This window comes from Euprymna scolopes, chromosome 28 (genome assembly GCF_053919585.1).
Source record: "Euprymna scolopes isolate OS-2025 chromosome 28, ASM5391958v1, whole genome shotgun sequence".
NCBI classification, from domain to species: domain Eukaryota; kingdom Metazoa; phylum Mollusca; class Cephalopoda; order Sepiida; family Sepiolidae; genus Euprymna; species Euprymna scolopes.
This window is the reverse complement of record NC_136509.1, coordinates 57,740,297-57,766,468: the sequence shown is the minus strand read 5'-3', so window position 1 is coordinate 57,766,468 and position 26,172 is coordinate 57,740,297. Positions and strand designations below refer to the sequence as shown.

Sequence of the window (26,172 nt, the reverse complement as noted above, 5' to 3'; positions counted from 1 at the left end):
CATTGCACAGGGATGCAAGCGAGATGTTTGTGCATTGCACGGGGATGCAAATGAGATGTTTGTGCATTGCACAAGAGCACAAAAGATATTACTACCGTGCATGGAATGTAGAAGAAGTAATCTTCTGCTATATGAAAAAGACACATCAAAGCAGAATCACTAGAAATACCCATCAGGGCATTACAATATCAATCCCACTGAGAAGGACGTAAAACTAAAGATTGGATTGTACCAGACTTTGTTGTTGCATATAGAGTTTTCAGAGAACTTTGGAACTGAAAATAATATTTCATTTGGACATTTTATTTTATCAGAATATGACATGCTTCCATCAGCTAAGTATTTTATTTTTATTATTCCCATCTCTCACCAATTTTTTCTATCCTCGATGAACAGCTGAGTTAATTTCTTATATTTACTTTTAAATGTTTCTTTTGCATGATATATAAAAAAAGAGAAAGATATTATTTTGTTTTGCTAATTTCTTTTTGTTCACCTCATTCTTGGCCTATTGAGTATTGTATGAAGATTCTTGGGGTGGGGATTGAACCATATTATGTAATAAAAGCATTTGACATGCATATATATCTTTAGTCATTGTGTTCCATTATTTTTGTTGTCCATGTGTTTCACTTATTTCATGCCGATGCTGATCTGAATGCAACACATGATAAATGCTATACCTCTTACAGCTGACATTATTTTTCATTTATTTTTTATTAATACGTTATGAGAATGTGGGAGGAGGAATACTGTCAATCTTGTAGAATCATATGATTCTGCTCAGGCGACTTCCCCTGAACTAAGTTTTCTTGGCTTGTATTGTTATAGATGTGGCAGTATTTATGAAATAAAGTTAACATCAAAAGAAGCAGTTTTTCATTGGATTTAAGTGCATGGGAAACATCAGCCTATGCAATATACAAATAATCAACAATATTTGAATAGAAAGCATTACTTCCTGAAGAAGGCTAGAGAGCAATTTGGTTGAAAAGTTTAAAAATGATTTTTTAATTTTATAGTAGTGAATGTTCTGTGTCTGGTTATAACATGTACAAATGGCAAATTTTTTGTACAAAATGAATACACCTATTTTCATGTGTTTCTCAAGATTGTGGGAATCATTTTCTGCTTATTTTTTTTTTTTTGTGGTTCTTTTTTTTAGTGATGCAGATTGTGGAATAATTTTGGAGTTATTATTTTTTGGTTATTTTATGCCTTGAACTAAAACTTTTATTTTGTCTGTGTATGGAGGAGTTGTTTTCTGATCACTAATAGAATAATTAAAAAAAAATGAGATCATCACATCATCAAAGGTGAAAGGCAAAAGATTTCTGATTATTTAATGACCTTTTTTTAATTATTCTGAAACACAATGTCATAAATAATTCTGAAATGATAAAAAATTATCAGTACTACCAGACTTTTGGTATCAAAGTCAAAGTGTAGTATCTATTCTATCATGTTTTCTTTTTAGGTGAGGATTGATAAATTTTATTTAGATTATGCAGACTAGTGTTTTCATCTTGGATGTTATTATCTCCACATTTCAACTGATATAACCTCTGACTTTTGTAACCCCTCACTGATGAAGCTCGGCTAGGACCCCTTTTTGTCTGGAAACTTGGCTCGGATCGTCTGGTCCTTCTCTGAGGGTTGTTAAATTGAATCCTGTATGCTGAAAGCGAATATCGAAGCCGCAGGCAGAAAGAAAAACAGACACGTGAAATTCTAATCCATGAGGATTAATTCACGAAATTATGTACAATGTTTTTACAAATATCATTCAGTTCTTAGTAAGTTTTTCACAGACAGCGTCAGACAAGACATTCTTTTGGAGGAGGGGTCACATCTTCAGAGAATGGCGGGTTACTTCGAGTTTTGCGCACAAACTCCTTCGGAAACTGACTAATTTTCGCGTGACATATTAATAGTTGTGTATGTGGTCGTGGTTGGAAGTTTCCTCAGCCAATCAGATCACGCCATGAAATCGGGAAACCCCAGATTTTGCGTGTGTGCAATTCACCAATTTTGTGATCTGAGATTTACAGATATATTAAATTCCCATGACCCCTAAGGTCATCTGTCAGTCCGACATCTGGCTTTTGAGTTCGCTAAGGCCAGACAATGTTATGTTATTTTTCTAAGTTCCTGTCTTCAATTTTAAATGCAAAATATATTTCTCTGACTTCCAAACAATATCTATTTTGACAATGAAATATATATTTATATTCTCTATTTCAAATCCTCGGGATATCTGCCGTCACCCGGGATCGGTTAACGCTATCTTAGCATAGATATTCGGTCCTCCTCAGTCCCCTGGGGGCATATACAGCTCCCCAATGAGGGAAAATTGCTCCCTCAGGTTGATTACGTCACATATTAACCTCGTTACACTTCATTGGTTACTTTGCCTGTAAAGCATTTTTTATTAAGTAGAAAAACTTGAAAATTTACGTGGTTATGTTTCGTAAAGAATGTGTAGAATAAAATTGTATGGACTATATTTTTGTTGTTGTTTTAATATAAAACTGGAGTATTACCATATTTTAATAAAAATTTCAAATAGAATTTGATGTGAAATAATAGGTTGGTGCAAAAATAATGCTTTTGACATTCATTTGAACGTCAAAAAGTGACATTGTTTTTGTGTCAACCTAATAGAAAAACAAATTAAAAAAGATAAAACAAATATGTTTAAATTCACTGCAGACACTTGAAATGTAATAATATATATTTTAAACAAATTTTTTTCATTTTTCCTTTCAAAATAATTAAGCCTAAATTGTAATGTTTTCAAATTAAATAATAAACAAACGTTAATTTTCAATATCAATAACGAGCGTGTTTTGCGACGGTGAAATCTAAAATGTTTCCACCAAAAAAAAGTTCCTGAAATGAATAAGCGAACTTTGGTCATTATTATTTAAAAAAACATAATTTTGTCTTTACACTTAATATTTATTTTATTAATTCATTATCTTCACTCATTTTATTTAAAAATGTAGTTTAAAAATTATTCTAAATAATGATTCTATTTTCTTAACAGTATGGATTGTTTTGATGACGGGACGTTCTTGACAATTCACCGAAAAACTTTTAATCACTTCAATTTTTCAACTTTTAAAGTCATTTCCTCAAGCAAAGATAACGATTTTGAGAAAAATATTTTGTGTAGGTCTTTTCTATGTCAAACCCCAACTATCGTCACCATTGCATCACCGGGGTTCCAAAATCGACCTGCCCTTCTACTCTATTACAAATTTTAGGAAACGATTTGCATTTCCTATTTTTATTTTCTACAAAAATAACAAAATTCATCTTTTCGGAATGAAATGATTCTATTGAATCTATAATGTTGCCATGTGCTGTTTAATTTCACTAAATGTTATTGGAAAGATCTTTACAAAGCATTTTTCAAAATAAATCCCAGATTATTTTGAAATCTCTTACCTTGAAATTATCTCTTGTAATTTCATATAAATAATTTATTGCTTACCTGTCTTATTAGAATCTACAAAGATGGATGAAGATGTCTACAAAGGTCAGAATGATGTGCATGAAGATATCCGACAGAGAATAAACCAAAATGTCACTGAAATGGTAAGTTGTTTATCTTTAATATTTGACACCAGAATCAATTCATTAAATGTAAGAATTATTAAAATTTAAATGTAAGAGAAAATAATTTTTCATTAAAAAGAAATTTAATTAAATATTCTTACAAACCAAAAGCTTTTCTTTATGGCATGAATAAAAATTACTGGATAAAATGGCCAATCTACTATTTGTACAAGGATTTAAACTTAAAAAAAATACTAAACAATTCATTTGTGATTGAATTTTACTTTTTATGAGAAACATATAGCAAAATAAAAGCATTTATTTATAAAATATCTATATAGATAGATACATGTAAAGTAAAATACTGGAATCAGTAAAAAAAAAAAAAATAGTCTCTCTTTTTACTGAACAGACATTAAGCGTTTAGGGAAAGAATTTTTAAAAGTCATATCCTAGTTGGACAGTTATGTCATTTTAAAATTAATAATGACAATGGTGATGGGCACTTTTAATGCATATTCCGAAGTACGCAAAAATCACTGATAGAATTTGATTGTTCAAATCTTTTTTTCATGCCCCCCCCCTTCCAGCACACAAAATAATAAAACAAAAACCTAAAACTAATTCCTATCCATAATCTTTTTTTTCTCCCCCCCCCTCCCCAGGTATGGCAGGCTGGTAAACAACATGCAGCCAAAGCTTGGAATCTATATGGAAATATCGATATACTACGCCCTTATTTTGATGTCCAGCCGAATGAAGTAAAAAGCAGGTAGGTCAACAGACATCATTTTTCTCATGTTTATCATATTTTTTTCATTAGATAATTTTGATGTTGCAAATGATCAAATCATATAATCTTCAGTTACTTAAATTGAATTTGCTATAAAACGCATACAAAGCTTGAGCTAAATTCTGAGCTTCAACATGTTTTAATAAAGTTATTGATTTTATTATAAACTAGCGAGGGGTACCCGGCGTTGCCTGGGTGTTTGTAGGGGTGTGTGGTGTTAAATAAAAAAGAAGCCGGGGGGGGGGGGGTATGATCGAAGCCGAACCCCTGAGGCGAAGTTTGAAAATAAAATCGGCCAGCCAGAAGTGGAAGATGTTTGAAAGTCGTCGAGCGTTACGACGATGACGATGTAAGCATTGTTATAAGCGAAGTAAGAAAAGAAAACAACGTTTTAATTAAGCGGGGGGGGGGGGTAAAACACAAAAAAATGTGAAAAATGGCTTAAATAATACAGGGTTTAATATTTAAATTTAAAAAAATCGAAAAAAAAAAAAAAGCATCTCACACCACGATTCGAACCCAAAACGTTTAGTAAATGAACCAAGGCCTTAACTACCTGCGCTAAAGTGGCATATATAAAGTTTGTTCGGTTTATCAACTATTTAAAGTAAATCAGGTCATGACGTCATCTGACGCATGCGTTGTTGACCCTCCCCCCTGTCGAATCTGTCTAGACATCTCTCTCTCTCTCTCTCACTCACTCTCACTCTCTCTCTCACTCACTCTTTCTCTCTCACTCTCACTCTCTATCTCACTCACCCTCACTTCGTCCGCCTTACTCTAAAGACTGGAAAATGGCGTCTGGCTGTTTTTATTTAAAAAAAAAAACTTTGGTCGTTAATATTTTTTGTAAGCATATTTTTTTTTTTTTTTACTTCACATGTTTTACTTGGTTTATTTTTTGTTTAACTATCCTATTTACCTATTTTGAATGTGGTAATAACTTTGGTAACATTGCCATAGCATAGAAGTTCATAGTTTAGCTTTAATTAATTTTTTTTTTACCGATAACAACATTTTTAAATTGTAAATTAAGATCGCCATTAGAGGTTGCTGACGTCAAGATCACGTGACATGACTCGGCGGGTTTTAAATACAAGTTGATCCAAAATAAACGGCCACGTGTATACTTTATGTAGAAGAGTTGGCGGCCGTATTTTTGGGGGCAGTTATAAATCGATTTAAAAATATGTAATGTTTAACATTAAAATGTCACTTTTTTGCCCCCCCCCCCTGCAGAAAATCGATCAGTTGACGCACTTCTGATGGTCACTTTGGGCCAATTTTTCGATATTTGTCGTCCGGAAGGTGGGGCTTTCATATGAGACCAAGTTTGTGAAATTTTGTTGTGTCTGTCGAAAGTTTTTAGCAGACACACAAACATACATACATTTTTGCTTTTATATATATAGAAGATTGTTGTTGCATGTGTATGTGGTACTAATAAATGTCTGTGTTCTTATCATAACAGGTAATATGTATGTAACTATGTATGTTGTTTGTTGTGCAACGGACTGTTGTTCTTAAATCCCTAATGTCTATTTTAGCAGCTTGTGATTCATTTAGGTGTTGTGTGTGTGTCAGAACATATACCCATGACATGACGACATGTGACACATCACTTCCAGTCCCCGTTTGCATCTTCGGGTTCAAACTTGACCGGGTCACAGAGTGTGACATGTTGTCAAAACATGACTTCAAATCTCTATTGTCCACTCATCACTAGATAGATAATTATATAGACAGATATATAGATAGTTACACAGAGAATTATATAGACAGATAAACAGATGATTTTCTGCTTGGCTATTTTCTAACATTATAATTTGGAATTGTTGTAAAAGATTTACTGGGAAGAGATTTTTTACAAATTGTATTATCCACTTGCTTGTTGAAAGATCTTAAAACTAGTTAAAGGTTGTTGTGTCGCTATAACTTGCTTTGCTTTACATTTATCTTGAAGAGGCATGTTCTTAAATTGAATCAACTTTTGAATTGAAGGTGTTCATTTATCATAATAGAGTAAACATTAAAATTTATAAAATTAATGATAGTATGAATTTGCATTTATTTGTGAGATTGTTTTTTTTTTTTTGTTATTTTAAATCCTTTGTTTTTCTGTAATTAATTTGAGACTAATTTTAAATTTAGACTCCTCCAATCACTTATTCCACAAAAGCCGACAGGACAAAGACAGGTGAGAAATTAATTTTTATTTTTGTTTCTAAGAAATGACCAGAAAAAAATGTTATTTACTTTTAAAAATGTTTTTCAGTTTTTACACTTTCAGGAAAATTGTACATTTATTTAAATTTTTAAAAAATATGCACATTGTGTGAGGAAAGAAAATTCAATATATACAACCATACCAAATATTTATTATATATATATATATATATGAGCAAACAGTTAATAAAACCTGTTAATAAACACTTTAAAAAAGAGTTAAAAACATATTTAATCTGAAAAGGAAACACTTGATAAGTAGATAGTCCCTAATTCACGGAGTTTCGAAGAAATACTTTCCTTCTAATCAGAGAGTAGGAATTAGCAAAATGTGGGATCGGATTTTGCATACAAAAGTATTTGATGAAACTGTAATTAAGTCAAAGATCTTACTTGATGACAAAAAAGTGAAGCAGAGGGAATATGGTGAAGAAAAAGGTGATTACACGTAAATGGATAGTCTGGTGAAAGGATGGTAAAATCCAAAAATATAACTCCAAGAAAGTTAATTGAATTTCCATTTGCACAAGTAAAATCCAAGAAAATCACGTAATTGGAGGATGGTCCAAAATAATCCAAAGGCTGAAATCCATGGAATAATTCACAAATATGTACAAGGAAAAGGGGAAAAATTTCAATAATATTAATAAAAGAAAAATTAGATGTGCTTTTCACACGGCTGCCGAGACATAATGTAAATAAGAAAGATCAGGGAAGAAGAAGAGGAAAAAATTAAATGGTGATAGAATTAAATATAAAATAGAAAAGCAAATGTCAAAATGACCCAGACAAAAAATGTTAAAAGGCGCAAAAAAATATATAGGGCAAAAAAATAGGTCAACTGAAATGTACAGGTTATTACTTAAGAAAATGTCAGCAAGAGTTGTTAAAAGACACTAAATGGAAAAAAATAAATAATAAAAAATAAATAATAAATAAAAAAATAAATTAAATATAAAATAAAAGAATAAAAAAGTTTTTTAAGGGAAGAGGATGGCTGGTATCTGCAAATTCAGGATAAAGCAAGTAAGTATGTAAGTAAATGCATATAGTAAAATATAAGTAAATATACATACAGGATATGAATGTGTGGGTAGATTGATATATTAGATAGATAGGAATATTTAAAGACTAAAACGGAAATTGCAGATAAAAAACCGGCCAAGCAAAGAAGAAATAAAGAATTAAAATAAAGGATTATTAAGTTATAAAGTATTAAGAAAGTATGTGGAAAAAATGATAAAGTTAAAGAAAAATTATATATCTATCTGAAAGGTTAAAGTAATAACTATGTAATTTCAAAATTACCATAATTAAATTTGGATTTTATATATATATAGAGAGAGAGAGGGGCTTCCTTTCAATTTTGAGAGATGATTGTTACTCCAGCTTATTTTAATGACAAAAATATTCTTACAGCTGACTCACACAAAATACTTTCACTAGATGCGTAGTATTGAAGCAAATGAAAAATTATAATATTTCACAAACAATATCCCATTTAAACTCTTCATCCAGTTCAAATACTGGTCATTTTCATAACTGGATTAAATTTCCTGGTTCGCAAGAAAAAGAAACACATGACTGAGTGTTTTAAATTAAAAAGAAGATAATGTTTCTGAGGGCAGGAAAAGGGAAACCATCTACCATTATGAGACAAAGTAAAAACAGAGGAACAGCAGAGAGTAAGACAACTGAAAGGAGCAGCACAAGTAGAACTAGTATAGAATTTAATACGATATGGGAACCAGTAATTATAAGCAATAGATAATATATAGCAGTAATAAGTAAAAAAACATTAATATATACAAATAATAAGTATAGAGATAGATATACATTAATATATAGTAATATATAGTAAGAAATAGTGATATTTACAACTAAAAATAAAAATAGGTTTAAGGCTTCTAAAATTCGTACTAGAATTGTTCACAGTAGTTAGAGTACTAGAAAAAATCTGAAGGTTGAAGGTTCAATCCTTAGTGTAGATGACTGAAGAAAAAAATACATTTGCAAATTACTTAGGACTTTTATCCAGTTATGGCTGACGGAACAAGAGCATGCTACCCCCGTGAAGTAAATAAAGGGCTCCGCTCGAAATTCTGTTCAAATTCCCGAGTTCAACAGAAACATTCCAGAGTTCAACAAGATACACTTGAAGAAGGTCGAAACGTGAAAATCACACTCAAGATGAGAACAGTAGTCTGAATACTAAAAACAAAGCGTTTTTCTTAAATGCTTTCATGACTAACTTATAAATCATGAACTTCTAAACAAAACTCTTTTCTGTTGGAGACTTTCATCTGTAAGTGGTTACTTTCTCTTAATATCAAAACCAGTTCAAATGTAAAGGATAAGAATGAAAAATTTTTAAATGTCAGAATCTAATAGCAATTTGTTTAGATGTGATTTTGAGAATCGGATTGACTTTTCTTATATATGTGTTTATTTATATATTTAAGAAGACATTGTTAAACATGACAATATTCTATTGTTTGATTATCCCTTTTTTATTTTTAAAATTTTTCTAATCATCTTTTTTTTTTATCAAAAACACACCCACACACATGTAAGTATATAATGAAAATACAACCGGTAAAAATAGCTGATTAACACTGCAATTATTAAAAATAAAAAAGAAAAAAATAATATAAGGTGGTATTGAAACAATTTTTTTCAAATGTGGTGTTAATTTGCTTAGGTATTTGAGTTTTTCCAATTTATGCATATTGTGCAAGTAAACTCAAACAAGTGTTTTATTAAAAAGAAAAAGAAATTTAACTACGTTGGGAATTTTCTTTTCAGAACTAAGCTTAATTCTGTAATGAAATTTGACGTGTTAAATGGGAAGTTTATTTCAAAATGACAATATTTTTTTGTCCATATTTTGACAGAGTGTTCAGCGAGAATTGTATGGACCAACGATGGTGATCTTTACGCTGATTGCCCTTCTTTTGTTTCAAATGAAATCCTCTGGACACAAAGTGGTAAGCTACTTTTTCCTCATTTTTAATATCCTTCAACATTACTTTAAAAAAGGCTAGAATGATCTAGCATCAAAGAATTTATATTGGAAATAAGTCATAAAAAAGAATGATGATTTTATTAACAATTGAATTCAATATTGTATTTTTATAATTGTTTTATTGAATCCTAAAATTGGAATGAACTTTTGTTACTGCTGGATATGATTGTCTTTTTAATATTATTTGTTTTCTCTCAACAGCAAGAAGGCACATTGATGGGGACATCATTTGTGGTGTGTTTTACCTACTGGTTTGGTTCATCTGGGGCCATCTTCCTACTATCATACCTTTGTAATATAAGTCTTTCCATGATACAGATACTTTCCATGTTGGTTGGTGTGACTTTGATTATCTGCTTTTTTACAAAATGGAATAATTTTCTTCATAAATCATAGAAAATGATTGCTTTAAAACATTTTGCATAATGTATATGTTAACATGTATAACTGCTGCACGTGTAATGTATATGTTAACATATTATTTATATGCAGATGTTTATAAATGCTACTGTCTTTGTTGTACACAAAACTTTTCCTGCTTAACTGTTTAGTAGTAGACAACAGCAGACATACAGCAGGTGAACTATGCAAAAGAGAAATAATGTGTATAGATAAAGGATAAAAAAAAGATTAATTTTATCGGTTAAGAGTGAAAGAGAGATGCTGAAAGCCAAGGACATTGTTTGTCAAAGGCAAATTGTGTGCAAGTAATTATGATAAAACGTTTGCACTTGTAGATTTTTCATTAGGCTTATACTCAATTGATAATATTGCTGAATAGAAATGTTAAAAATTGTTATGGTTTTTTGTGTAGTTTCGTTCAGCTGATATGCTTCCTGCGTCCACTTTTGAGTATTTTTCATCTATGTTGACATTTTCTTATATTCAAATTTAACTGTTGTTGATTATGTCTGTAATATAGGAATGTTTTGTGTTACATTCCACATGATTGCCTATCTTGTCAGCAGCACTCACCCTCACAAACATGTATATTCTGTTCAGGGGAGATGACGACGTTGGGTTTGTGCAGTTCTTGCAAAGAAGTGTCAACATCTTATACATACAGCACGTGGTATTCCCAAATGGTCACTCATCTGGTACTAACCAGGCTCAACATTGTTTAGCTTTGGTGATTTAACAAGAACTGCTATATAAATGTGATTATGCCTATGTCATGCATAATTATTTTTGAAATAAAAAAATTAACATCAAAATAAGCAATATTGTCCTATGCAATACACAGATAATAATGCAGAAAAAGCAATGTAGTGGAATGACATAATTCCCTGACGAACACTGAAAGACACTGTATGCTTATAATAGCCAATAATGGAAAAAAATTATGTTTTGACTAAAAATTATCGTCTAAATGTAGTTCAGTGCTCATTAGAATCAGCATTTAATTCTTTATGTAATAAGTTTTTTTGCATAATTTGTATAATTTTTAGGGGTATGGAGCCAAATTTCATTATTTGGATAGTTCAGTAATATAATATTTTTTTACCATTATTCAACCTAAAATTATCATCCAAGATATTAGAAACTATTAAGTTTCCACATAAGGGAAAAAAAAATTTTCTCAAAAATTCTTTTTTTTTTTTTTTTAAATATTCTTAAATCTATTTTGATTAAATAATTATAAAATCAGATTTGAATATATTATGTCTATATTCAGGGATATGGTTTGGTTGGTCATTGCTTGGTGGTGTTTTTGAGTACAGTTCTTCATTCTGCACATAACCATCTGGTCTTTTACCTCCTTTGGGTCATATTTGGTGGTCTCTCTACCTTAAGAATGGTGAGTACATGAGCAAAAACAACTTTGTCCTTTCGACATTTCTGTAATGCAACTCTATTAGAAGCATACATAAATTCTTTCAAAATGCCATTGTCTCTTTTAGTTCTATATTTTTTTAGTTGTTTCAATCACTAACAAATTTATGTGGTTGCAAAAGCATCCACCATGTTGTGTCATTTGTGACTTCTAATTGGATACACACAAACATGAGAAATACCTTAGTTTGTTTGAAGGATGCAATCTCATGTACCCTGCCACGCATTGCTGTGGCTTAATTTCATGTAATGGAAAATTCTAATAAAAAGAGAAAATGCATGTTTATTATATTCTTAGTACAGCTATCCACTCCAAAAAGTTAAAAAAAAAAAAAAAAAAAAAATATGGTACTTGCAGAATTGGATCCGGATCCTAGGGAGTTACCATCAATCATGGCTTGGGCTCGACCAACATTCAGTGGATTAAGCCGAAAGTTGCTAAACCATTGAAACGCTAAATAGTTTTCTTTTTTATTGTATTAAAAAATGTGAGTTTTTAATTAATATTTGGGTAAGGGGGGGGGTACTATACACAGATTCGAAAAAGTTGTTCAAAATCGAATAAATGAAAGCAAAGGTAAGGTAAATTACGTTTCTATCTAACTGGATGATTTTTTAGTGTTTTTATTTAATGTAAAATTTTTAATCGGCTCAAAAACGCAGTATTTATCTATGTATTTGAAGACGAATGGTCGTGGACTCTGTTGAATACGTAAAGTTTGGGAAAATCAGTTAAAAACTATACAAAACAATGTCAGACACCAACTGATTATATGTTATTGTGACATAGGCTGACATATTCGGTGGGTTTCTGATAGTATTTTGCATAGTTTTTTTAGTTTTAAATCATTTTCTCAAACTTAACATCATCAACAGTGTCCATCACCGTTTGCATTTTTCAAATACACTGATAAACACTGTTCTTCGAGCCGACTAAACGTTATAGTAAATATAACGGGTTTGTATTACTAAACACAGAAACGAAAAAGTTGTTGAAAAATAAATATAACAAATAAATGTTATCAAAGGCAGGATAAGTTACTTTTCTACCTAACTGGATAAAATTTTAGTGTTTTTATTTAATGTAAAATGTTTAATCGGTTTGAAAAAATGTAGTGTTTATCTGTATATTTGAAAAATACAAATGGCGGCAGACTGTTGAACACATTAACTTTAGGAAAATGAGTTAAAACTAAAAAAACTATACAAAATACTGTCAGGAACTTACTCAATATATGTTACTGTGACATAGGCAGACATGTATTCAGTGGTTTTTAACAGTATTTTGTATAGTTTTTTTTTTAGTTTTAACTCATTTTCCCAAACCTAATGTGTTAACACAGTCTGCCGCCATTTGTAATTTTCCAATATAACAGTAAACGCTGTGTTTTTTGAGCCGAATAAAAATTTTGCGTTAAAAAAACAAAAAAAAATTATCCATTTCGGTAATAAAGTAACATATCTTGCCTTTGATAATATTTGTTATACATTTATTTTTTGACAACTTTTTCGAATCTATATGTACAGTAGTACAAACCCAATAAAAACACTAAAAATTATCCAATTAGGTAGAAAAGTAACTTATCTTGCCTTTGAAAATATTTACTTGTTATATATTTGTTTTTGTTGACAACTTTTTCAAGTCTTTGTGCAAGTACAAACCCAAAGGTGTATTTTTCTGTCTAATTTTATTTTTGTTACCACGCTTAAATTTAAATTTCACAATATCTTTTTGGGGGGAGGTTATTTTTTTTACATTAGGTCCACCTCCACAATTTTCGACTATGCTGAATAAGAAAATCTCATTTAAAATTTGCAGAGGCCATTAGTTTTCGAGATATAAAGACCTGTACTATGCACTATAATTCACTGACGGCTATGAATAAACACTCCCAACCTCCCCATATTAAGAACAGCTTTCAGAATAAACAACACCCATGCCTAACCACATGTTTTAACCTTTTACCTGTCTTTGGTCTTTTAAAAACGGCTTTTGGAATAAATACCACCATTCTCCCCATGTTAAGAACGGCTTTCAGAATAAACACCCCCAACCTACCCATGTTAAAAATTGTGGAGGTGGACCTAATGTGAAAATTTACCTTTTGTTTTTTTAATAAATTGTTAGTTGAAAGCACAGAATAGTGACAAAACATCATCCCCTCCCCTTGGTAAGAATAGCAAAGAAATAAAATAAAGGTTTTCTTGGTAGAAACTTTTCTGTATTTCACCTAACAATTTCTGGTGCTAATGAACTTACTAATCCGCGCTATTTTTTAAATCGAATTTCCAAGTTTAATTAAGGTTAAAGTACAGAATAGATACAAAACACCCTCCCCTCCCCATGTTAAGAATGGCTTTTTAAATAATAACGTTATTATTTCAGCACGGATCACTCTCTACATGAGTACCTAATATTTTTTTCAGCCATTCTTACCATAGAGAGGGAATGGTGTTTTGTAACTATTCTGTGCTTTTTTAACTAACAATTTATTATTAAAAAAAGATATTGTGAAATTATAAAAAAAATAAAGATATTGTGAAAGTTGAATTTAACTTGAAAAAAAACCCCAAAAAACCAATGTGAACGGCGCGTTCAACATTGTAGCCGGACCTTATTTGGCAATAAGGTCACGTGAGTTGATTAATGGGTGCTAATGCACTTACTGATCCGCGCTATTTTTTTAAATCGTATTTCCAAGCTTAATTAATTTTTTTGGTATTTTTTTTTAGATTAGGTCCACCTCCACAATTTTCTTTTAAATGACGACTTTTAAAGGTTTCCGACTATGCTGAATACAGAAATCGCATTGAAATTTTGCAGAAATAAGTAGTTATCGAGATATAGATAGTTGTTTTATGCATTGTATTCTTTGGCGGCCATCTTTGTTACGCGCGCAGATTTGTTTATGACGCGCGCAAGCGTGTAAAAAAGACGGCTGCCAGAGATTACAATGCATTATACAAATTTTTGATATCTCGATAACTACTTATTTCTGCAAAATTTCAATGCGATTTCCGTATTCAGCATAGTCGAAAACCTTCAAAAGTCGTCATTTAAAAGAAAATTGTGGAGGTGGACCTAATCTAAAAATTTACCATTTTTTCATTCAATTGTAAGGTTAAAGTACAGAATAGGTACAAAACACCCTCTTCTCCCAATGTTAAGAATGGCTTTTTAAATAATAACGTTATTATTTCAGAACGGATCAATAAGTGCATGAGTACCCAATTTCTTTATAAGCATTCATATTTTCTTATATAAAAACAACTTCTGTAAAAAAAAAAAAAAAAAAACGTGTACTTTCAATGTTTGTTAAAAAAGGTTTTCTTGAAAAAAAACCAAAAAAATATGGTAAAAAAAGCAAACAACAAAACATTAATCGGTATTCATGCAGAGAGTGATCCGTGCTGAAATAATAACGCTATTATTTAAAAAGCCATTCTTAACATGGGGAGGGGAGGGGGTTTTGTACCTATTCTGTACTTTAACCTTACAATTGAATAAAAAACATATAAAACTTTAATTAAACGTGGAAATGCGATTTAAAAAATAGCGCAGATCACTCTCTGCATTAGCACCAAAAGTACAGAATAGTTAGAAAACATCCTCCCTCCCCATGTTAAGAATGGCTTTCTAAATAATGTTAATGATTCAGTACTGTTCCTTGTCTGATTAAGTTTAACTTTTGTTTATTAAATTGTTAGGTGAAAGTCCAGAATAGTTACAAAACACCCCTATCCTCATGTTAAGAATGGCTTTCTAAATGATAACGTCATTATTTCAGCGGGGGTAGCTTCTCTGCATAAGTACCATGTTTTGTTTTTAAATTGTTAGGTGATAGGACAGAATTGTTACAAAATACCATCCCCATGTTAAGAATGTCTTTCTAAATAACATTATTTCAGCACGGTATTTTCTATGCATACGTACTATCTATTTTTGTTTATTAAATTGTAAATTGTTAGGTGAAAGTATAGAATAGATGCAAAACTCCCTCCCCATGTTAAGAATGGCTTTCTTAATAGCGTTATTTCAGCACGGTATCTTCTCTGCATAAGTACCATGTTTTGTTTATTAAATTGTTAGGTGAAAGTATAGAATAGTAACAAAACGTCCTTCCCATGTTAAGCATGGCTTTCTGAATAACGTTATTATTCTATTATATTATTATGGTACTTTCTCTGCATAAGTACCATGTTCTGTTTATTAAATTGTTAGGTGAAAGTACAGTACTCATGCAGAGAGTGATCCATGTTGAAATAATAACGTTATTATTTAAAAAGCCATTCTTAACATGGGGAGGAGAGGGTGTTTTGTAGCTAATCTGTATTTTAACCTTACAATTGAATAAAAAAACATATAATAAAACTTTAATTAAACCTGGAAATACGATTAAAAAAATAGCGCGGACCACTCTTTGCAAAAAACAAAAAAAAAACTCAAAAAGCAAGTGACAAACTTTTTTTTTGCCTTGTATAATAAAGAAAAAAATGCTTAAATTAAAAAATTTGGAAGATAAACAAATGAATTATGTTTTTTTTTTGTTTTTTTTTACTTATCGAGTAAACAGAAAATGAAGTCTACTTCGTTTCGTAAATTCGTGGCTATGAAATGAATCGAACCGGAAGTTCAGTTTCATCAGCAAAACACGTTCGCACTAACGATTACGAAAATATATTTATTTTATTTAATATTTTAATAATTCGCGAGGTAAATTTACTTTAATAACATAAAAACATCCCTCGACTCTAAAGATGGGTTGTCTGAAAATTTCAAATAAATTGGTAACGTAGAAATATGGTTTTATTCGCTTATAACGAACCAAGAATTACATTTTTATATATATAGATTGAATGTAAACTGCTCCAAAAACTTTCACTCTTTTAATACATGAAGATTTAAGAATTTTAAAGATAAAAATTACTTCCTATGCAACAATTAAAATGCTTCCAAATTCTTGTTAAATTTTGAAGTTATTCATTAATTTTTGTTAACTATTAACAACAAAAAAAGTACATTCAGATAAATTTCATTTTGAATTAAGTATTTTTTAAATGAGATTTTTTAAAAAAGTTGTTTTAGTATTTTATACTATCACATTTTTTATTTCAATAAATAATCGCTTAATAGTAAACAAAAAGTAAATAATGTGTAAGTCACTTAGAGGTGAGAAACACACACATAAAAAATGGTAATATCATTTTATTAGTATATACATATATCTCTCATACTATATCCAATCCCACTGACTAACCTGATCGACCAGCACAATATTTTTATTTCAAGAAATAATGTCAAAAAATCAAGGATTTCAATGTTTTTTTTGTTTTTTTTTTTCTTTTTTTGTAGGCTTTTATAATTCTTTCGCGTACATCTGGACATTCTCATCGGATGCTTGTTTGTGGCACAATTACATTTCTTCATCTTTGCTTTCTTTTATATCTTCATTTTGCCTATCACCAAACAGTGGAAGGTAAGCAACTATGTTTACATGTTTGGGTTCATCTCATATATCACCTTATTACAAAGGTAGATAGCATATTAGTTTATTTCAAATACTAGGATTTGAAGTTGGCATTTGTAAGAAGATGATGCTGATATGCTTAGTCGTTGATGACGCAGCCACAAACAATGCATGGAAATGGAATCATCGTTTGAGTATAAGAATGTCTTTAAAAACTGAAACTTATATACTTAAAGGACGATCAAGTTTTAGTTTTCAAAAACATATTCTGAAATGATAATTCCATTTCCATGCATTGCTTTTGGCTGTAATAATTGAACCAATACTAACATTTGAGTATTATCATCATATGAAGCTAAGCAAACTGAAATACTAACAGTTTTTAAATCTGATAAATTGATCTATTATACCTTATATGTTAATGAACATGTATGATGTAAGCTTTTGTTTGTAGTGTGACATGAACATTCTTAAAAACCATTCCATTTATAAAAGAAAATCATTTGCTTTACATTAATCACTCTCTTCTCATATCGCATTCATGTTTGCATTTGCTTTATTCATAATGTTGGAACAACCTAGTACACAAGTCTTCCAACTTGTGCTGCAAAACCCGTCACCAACAAACTATTGCTCTACAAAGAATTTCTCAACAAAACTAATGTTTTTTTCCCCTCCTAACTATATGGCTATATACACAGATTGGGTATCAATCATCTGATTTTGACATTGGTGGATGTCTTATTCTGTTTTACTCCACATTTTGTTCCTCAGTATGTCCTTTTGGGTATCACTTATTATGTGTGTGATAAATGATTGCCTCTAATTACAGGTTTCTGTTCTTCAAGCCTTATTTCAAGAGGTCAATCAGTTTCCCTTTTCTACTCCTTGCCACAACTGCACAGTTTTTGCTTATCTTATGTTTGCCTTGGCAAACATAAGATAAGCAAATCTTTATAAGATGTTAAAGTTAAATCTAAAATGCTTTATTTAATAGATTAACAGCTAAATCATTTAATTTATTAAATTTAACATCTGTAAGAAACATGTTTAAAAACATTATTAACATTGCATTTTTTTATAAATACAATTAAGGTATAAACATGATATAAATATCAACATTGATAAGGACAATAGTAAAAAACAAAAAAAAAAATGCAAAAACTGAATGTAAATAATATTTGACCATTGCCATTTGTAAAGCGTTTCATTATAATTAAATTTTGAACAAGTTTTGTTGATAAAGCAAATTTTGCTTTTTATTTATTGCAGAACTTTCTGAGGTGTTTAACAAGGATCTTTTACAAAAACCAATTCTTGAAGAAACAATCCAACCAAAATTTGTCCGAGAATTAGGAGACAACATCGCTAAAGCAAATCATGGTAATTTCTTATCTCTTTTTTATCCTATGTTTGTTGACACCCCCCTTTTTTTTATCCTATATTTGTTGACACCCCCTTTTTTATCCTATGTTTGTTGACACCCCCCTTTTTTTATCCTATATTTGTTGACACCCCCCTTTTTTTATCCTATATTTGTTGACACCCCCCTTTTTTTATCCTATATTTGTTGACACCCCCTTTTTTATCCTATATTTGTTGACACCCTCCTTTTTTTTATCCTATGTTTGTTGACACCCCCCCTTTTTTATCCTATGTTTGTTGACACCCCCTTTTTTTATCCTATATTTGTTGATACCCCCCTTTTTTATCCTAAATTTGTTGACACCCCCCTTTTTTATCCTATGTTTGTTGACACCCCCTTTTTTTATCCTATATTTGTTGATACCCCCCTTTTTTATCCTAAATTTGTTGACACCCCCCTTTTTTATCCTATATTTGTTGACACCCCCCTTTTTTATCCTATATTTGTTGACACCCCCCTTTTTTTTATTCTATGTTTGTTGACACCCCCCTTTTTTGTATTCTATGTTTGTTGACCCCCCCCCTTTTTTATCCTATATTTGTTGACATACCCCCCTCCTTTTTATTTAACAGTTTTTATCATATTGGTTGTTACTATTTCATAGGTCCTGTCCGTGGGGCATTAGAATACGCCGACTGCCTCCCTGCTGAGGGTAAAAGTCCCTCAATGGGGGTCCTGGATATGACCTTAAACTATATCCAGTGGTGAGGCCCCAACTTGTGGGTTTTGGGGAGTGTGGAGCCACCCTTTAATTACCATTGCTCCCAGGTCCACTCTGACCCGGAGTGGTAGTACCTGTTAGGGTCCCAACTACGGGTTAAATAGAAACTGATGTGAAAACAACAAATATATTCTATTAAAAAATTTTTTCTTCAAAATCTTTGGATTCAACATTAAATAACCCGCAAAGGGTTGATATGCCGTAAAACAAAACCAACCAACTATTTCATAATATTTTGGTTTTTTCTTTCAGATCGATTTTACCATAGTTTATTCCAAATGGAATTATGATACTTCTCACCATTAGGAGCATTAATACTTTTCTATTGTTTATAATACTGATTGTTTTTAAAGGATTTCATCTAGGGTAAAAAAAGAGTAACAAAATAATAAATATCTTTGATGATGGCTCTTCTATTATTGATTAAATAAGAAAGTAATAAAATGAGTTGTTCATTTTATTAATGCTCTCCCGTCAGATTTATCCACTATAAGATTACTTTATAATGTATCAAAAAATATTACTCAGAAGTTATTAGAATAATTTTTAAAAAGATAGGTCAAAAGTGTTAATAATATAAGACATTATATTTCTTAATCACATTTGCAACTTACAAGAATTGTGACGTAAGCAGTTTCATAGTTTCAGAGATACACCAACACCAAATCACCATTATAAGTAGTGGTGGGACGATTAATCGGAATCGGAATCATTAGTCGTAAGAATCGTGTATTGTGGGAGGTATCGGAATCGGAATCGCATCGTTAAAAAATACCTTAATTTTCCGATTCCTTCATTACGATTCTTTTAGTCTGATGTTGAAAAAAAGAAAAAAATTTCCTGATATTTCTAACCACAAGAGAGAAATAAAAAGAAACCAAAGAAATTCATTATTAACAGGGCAATGCTTAGTGCCCCTCCATTACAAGGTTCATTCATTCAGATCTATTGTAATCAAAACTACAAAAGAGTTAACTTGAAAAGAAGTATGCAGGGCTCTACATTGTGAGTAAAAATAAAAAAAAAACGCTTATCTTTTTGGCGATTGTTTTTTTTTTTACTGACAAATCTTCTAATAGTGAATGAAAATGCTTTTTCAACTTATATTTTCTTAAAATAAAACGAGCAAAGTCAAATTATTTAAACAGTAAAAGGTTTAATAGAACAATATACTTTTTTTTCTTTTTTTAAAAGAAGGCTTTTGAAAGAAATATCTCTAAAATGAAATTGATCACGTTGTATTATTTCGCAAAGTTTTGACAGTAGTCGGTTTCTTTTGAAGTTTCAAAAAAATCGACCCCATACCTATCTCTTCCAAACCTAAAGTTATTAAATAACCCCTTCGTTAATTTAAGGGTACTTAATTCAGTTCAGTCAAGTTTGTTTTTTTTAATTTCATTGAAATAAAATCCATTATTTTTTTTTCTCCAGAAAGATAAAACCCTGAATTTGATTATATTAAAAGCAGAATAATATAATCTTTTTTCTAGAATTTTAAATTGAAAATTAAAAGTGTTTTGCGCAGTTTTTTGCCGAACGAAAAAGAAATTAATATATATATATTTAAAAGGTTTTGTAATCAATTAATTTTTATGTCTAAATAATATTTACGATGGATTAAATAATTTCATTTTAAAAAGTATTTATAAATAGAATTTTACTAAGGACTTATAGTTTAGCAATATTGAACCGCGTCAACCAAAAAAAAAATTCAAAAGAAAATGCGGGTTTGTATTACTGTAGACATAGATTCGAAAAAGTTGTCAAAAAACAAATATATAACAAATAAATGTTATCAAAGGCAAGATAAGTTATTTTTCTACCTAACTGGATATATTTTTCGGGTTTTTATTCAATGTAACATGTTTATTCAGCTCGAAAAGCATACAGTGTTTACCGATGTATTGGAAAATTCAAAATGGCGCCCGACACTCTCTTTAACACGGTAAGTTCAGGAAAAGATGTTATAAATAATAAACTATAAAAAATACTGCTAGAAACTCGCTCAATATATGTTACCGTGACATATTTTGACATATATTCGGTGTTTTTTTAATAGTATTTTGTCTAGTTTATTATTTATAACACCTTTTCCCGAACTTACCATGTTAAAGAGAGTGTCGGGCGCCATTTTGAATTTTCTAATACATCGGTAAACACTGCATGTTTTTCGAGCTGAATAAACATGTTACATTGAATAAAAACAAAATAAATTTCCCAGTTTTGTAGAAAAGTAACTTATCTTGCCTTTGATAATATTTGTTTGTTATATATTTGTTTTTTGACAACTTTTTCGAATCTATGTGTACAGTAATACAAACCCGAAAATGCATATTTGCATTTCATTATGTAAACTTTTATACATTGGTTTCAAAAATTAAATTCTATAAGTTTTTTTTGTTAACTACCGGTTGGTACAATTTACCGCCCCATCCCTTTATATTTTTTTCTTTTTGTCTTTTTTAGCGGATTATTTACAATTAATTATCCAAATAAGTGACTAGCTTTAAAACAAAATTTAATAGTAAATTATTTGTTTACAGATAAACTGAATTTTCTAATATGGCCCAAAGTCCAAAAAAAAGTCTTTTTGAAGATGATGAGTTGAAAGCCATTTGCAAAGTCTGTCAAATTAAAATATCGCGAGGAATAAAACCATCTAACATGACCACAACCAACATGTTAAAATATTTAACTATGAAGCATCCAAATAAATTGGAGGAGCAAAATAAAAAAGAAAAGAAACAAAAAATTACCAACTAGTCACTCAGAGCAGTTTTATTAGTGAGGGTCGAAATCGCAGTGTCTTTTTTTTTTTTTTTTGCCTACGTCACCATCTAGGTGTCACCATTTTTTTTTTTAACCCTCCTTAACTTCAAAGAGTAAATACAATATATACAACTAAAAAAATAATTTTTAAAAATGCTGATTCCATTCATGAAAAATTCTTTTAACTAGAAATTAAAACTTAGGTAAAGATAGCTGACTGACAGCAACAGGAGCACTGGTTAACTACTGAACCATGTGGAAAGGTGTGGGGGGGGGGGAAAAAAGGAAATTAAATCATGATAATAAATTATGATAACCGTCTTTGAAAGGCACTAAACTCCTAAAATTTACTTCTTTAAAATTTTAGTCGGCACTCCCCGGCGATTTTAAAGCACTCTCTCTCTCTCAAAAAAAAAAAAAAAAATTTTTTTTAAGTTTGGGAAAGATATATTTATTATAACCAAATTCCTGTATGAAGACTGGATCTACTTTATTGGACGTTAATTTGTGAGATAAGTAATTTTTCAATGTTTAATATGTTTTTAAAGTTTCAATTATCAATTAAATTTTTTTAATTGCATTTATTTTTCAATTTATTTAAAAAAAAACAGGGTTTTAAATGTATTTTTCAAGGTAACAAGCTTCGAAAGAAGTCTAATAAAAAAAAAATCACTTAATTTTTAATTTCGACAACCCTGAGAATTTAATTATTAAAAAAATATTGAAATGTGACATTTGTTTATTTAACATTTCTATTAGTTCAATTAATTTTCTTTCAATAATTCATTTCACTCAACAAACTTCACCATTTTTTGTTTGTTTTTTTTTAATCTTTTTCTGTACTTTTGGTAATTATATTTGCTCAGTTTTATCTTGTATTTCATTTGTTTTTTTATCGTGGTATCATTTTTATGTGTTCCTTTGATATACCCTATTTCAAAATTAGTTTGGCTAAACTTATTCTTCACGTTAGAAACGTGTAAAAGCAATGAAAAAGTAAGAAAAAATAATAGGTGTTAACTACTCCTTGTGAATTATGGAGGTCTGAAGAACTGCCGTCACAAATACAACTATCAATAGCTAAACAAAAAATCGTTTTTGAAATTCCTTTAATTGTAACTTTTCGCTATACCTACCTTTTGGTATAAAACACAAAAACTTTCGATTAATGGTATTTCTCATATATGGTCGTTAACTTTGGAAAGGTTATTTTGTATCTACGGCGCCATGTCACGTGGTATATTGTTTTTTTTTTCATTACGCACGTTCATTTATAAATTATTAAATTAAATATTTATCTTTTTTATATTTAATTAGTATATATTTTCTTTCTCTTCCGCTATATTTTTTTTATTTAATTCATTAAATCTGTAAATTATGAGGACCAAAATAATGAATCGTGTTAATTTATTCTCTAATTTTCTTGTTTTTGTTCTGTTATATAAATTCTATTTTATTTGTTTTTTCTCTGAAGGATAAATTCTATTTTCTTTGAGTTTTTTTTTTCTGTATTCCAATTAAGTAAAATAAATTTTCTCTAAAATAAATTTTGCTAATTTTTCCGTTTAGTTTACTATATAATAATTTTATTTAAACCAAAACACGACGGTGTAGACATAAAATATCTCTTCCAAAGTAAGAGAACATATTTGGGAACTACCGACCATAAGTATAAAACTCCTTGGTATATTTCAAAACAATAAATTCCCTAGGAATCGGAATCGGAATCGTACTTGGTATCGGAATCGTTAATCAATATTTTCCTGGAATCGGAATCGTATAAAAATTAGGAATCGTCCCAACACTAATTATAAGATATGAAAATGCTGATTGTAAAATGATGTGAAATTCTAAATATTTTCTTTTTGCAGCAATAAATCAAGTTATGAATGTTGATCCAAATACGAAATTGGCCATTGACAAAATAGACACTGCTCTGCATCCTGTTGACAATGCTGTTCCTCTTGTAGCTCAAAAAATAGCTGCAGCTGTCACTAACTCTACAACCTCTGTCAAAGTTGCACCACCGTTAATCTTGAAAGCAGTGCTTTCGAATGTCACCCAACGTGTGTTGTTGCAGTAACAAAGACAAGATTTCCATGTGAAGCAACAAGGTATTTTTTTAAAATTTTCTTTTTATGCTTTTATTTTCATCTTCCCAAGCAGAAAAATCAGACTCCAAAATATTTAACAGTTGGATACTAATAATATTATGTTTTTCGTAGTTGAGCAGCATCTCATCGTTCAAGCATATTTCATTGAATAATGTTATCATTCTGTGTCTATTTGATCTGATGATCAGTTTTCCAAAATTCTAACAAACTTTCACGTCTGTTAGAATTTTGTAACAAATGTCTTTTTGATTTTTCTCCTTTCTCAATTGATTTTTTTTTTTAGATTATTATTTAATAACAGTACTTTATAGAATTCCAAATTTTTTGAATTATCCAAATCTCCAATGATTCAAAAATAAGAATTTAAATCTCTTGAATTTTGATGTCAAAATTGAACATTTAAATATTAGAAACACTTAATATTTCTATATTTATAAAGCTATCTACTCGCTCATTGTATGTCCATGTATTAAATAGTAAAGGGTATGTTTATGAGTATTCGTTTAGTGATTTGGATTCACGGGCCAACATATACAAACATATACAAGAGACCAGGATCATTGGATCAGCAAGTATGCACTTAAATATCACCTCAACCTACATACATATCAGGCTGTCTGAAGATATCAGCTCCCTGACTCAAATGCACTGTTCATTAATGTTTTTTTTTTTTTTTTTTTTTTTTTTTGCAAAACTTAATCATGTTCTGTAAAGCCGAAAACAAAAAATTCGTCCACCCCTTTTTTCTCCCCACTTCTCTTCTCTCCCCACCCCCCAGGTGGTAGGGCATTAGAATATGCCAGCTGCCCCCTGCAGAGAGTAAAAGTCCCTCAATGGACCCACCTGTTGGCTGTGAATGGCGACCCATGATGCTTTGGGATGGATCTTAGTGGTTAAGCGGATTATGATCTGAGAACAAAGAAAACATGACTCTGTAACACACCACTTTGGCCCTTACTTTGGCTAGACGGATGGTCGGAGAAGCCTGATTCGATTAATCAGCCACACACCAAACCCTAGCACTAGAAATGCCAACTACTACACATAAGAATAAACTCTAAGGATACCACATCTTTTTACTTTTACCATCAAAATAGGCAAACCAAGTAAATGTTAGGTGATGGCAAAGGTCAATCAATTATTGAAACGAAAACCACATAATTATTCCTATCTGAAGTTTCTCTAAAACTGAAGACGAAACTGAATGAAGAACCAATAAATGACAACAGAAGCTCAACTAATTGAGTATACCTTTCTTATATCCCTGGGATAAAAAGGCGAATAAGGTTTCCCCAACATCTCCCACATTTGGGTTTTGAGGAGGATGAGGAATAATAAAGACGAATAATCAAATATATTTACATGGATGCAGTAAACACTCAATAAAAACCAAGAAACAAAACTAACAACAATGCAAGAACTAAAACTGGCATTTCTAACTTTGACTTTGTGAGTAAGAATCTAATCCTGAGAAAAACGATTCTTTCAAATATATACAAAATAAAACTTTCCATTATTGAAATTGTAGAAGGAAAAAAAGATTAGCGAATTATCTCCATTTCTAATTGAAAAAGTTCTATCCCAAAATAGTAACCTAAAACAGTTTAAAAAAAAAAAAATGAAAAACAGAAATCTAATTGTGGTAGATAATTATAGAGATGCTCAAAACGTTTTACAACACATATAAAAACAAAAGCAACAACACAAAACATCAGTCCCACAAAATCCAAAACATGGTCCTGTTCAACATCTAATAATAGAGATAAGTCAGACATAAATTCAATAAATCAAGAACCCAACCCAAAGAATCTGAAGATATGAAAGATGAAAACAAATATATCCCACAAGTACATAGACATGCATATATATATATTAGAAGAGGATTAAAGAAATGTTGAAGGCTTCTTTAAAAGGGGGCCTATAAAGATGTGTAAAGTTCAACAGGTAAGGTGGAGCTTAAATATAACGATAGCAATTCTAGATAAGACAAAGCCATATATTGGTATACATAGATTTATTTGTCGATGTAATAAGGAAAAAACAATAATTGCTGAGGGTGGGGGTTATATGCTCTTCATATCTCAATATTTCGAAACCTAATGCATGTTTTCCACTATTTCTCATACTCCCTACTCTTTATAACTCCTAATTTCTCACAAGTCCCCAGTTAGCTTAAATTTACCTACATTAGTTAAACATCCCTAGGTGCCCCGCTCGCCCATTGTCCATCACT

The 26,172-nt window shown here is 30.4% G+C and overlaps 1 protein-coding gene across 11 annotated transcripts in view; it reads left to right on the top strand.

Annotated features, from left to right (window-relative positions):
• The window catches only part of LOC145249658 (protein YIPF3-like), a 107,708-nt gene that overhangs the window by 71,009 nt on the left and 10,527 nt on the right, over nt 1–26,172 (top strand). For all 11 annotated transcript variants that reach the window (XM_080111436.1, XM_080111440.1, XM_080111437.1 and 8 more), the window contains 9 exons: nt 3,512–3,603; nt 4,230–4,336; nt 6,509–6,554; nt 9,478–9,570; nt 9,810–9,941; nt 11,284–11,406; nt 16,795–16,918; nt 18,182–18,292; nt 23,697–23,939. In XM_080111436.1, coding sequence (XP_079967562.1) covers nt 3,512–3,603; nt 4,230–4,336; nt 6,509–6,554; nt 9,478–9,570; nt 9,810–9,941; nt 11,284–11,406; nt 16,795–16,918; nt 18,182–18,292; nt 23,697–23,908 — 1,040 coding nt within the window. In that variant the 3' untranslated portion in view covers nt 23,909–23,939. The remainder of the gene's footprint in view (nt 1–3,511; nt 3,604–4,229; nt 4,337–6,508; nt 6,555–9,477; nt 9,571–9,809; nt 9,942–11,283; nt 11,407–16,794; nt 16,919–18,181; nt 18,293–23,696; nt 23,940–26,172) is intronic.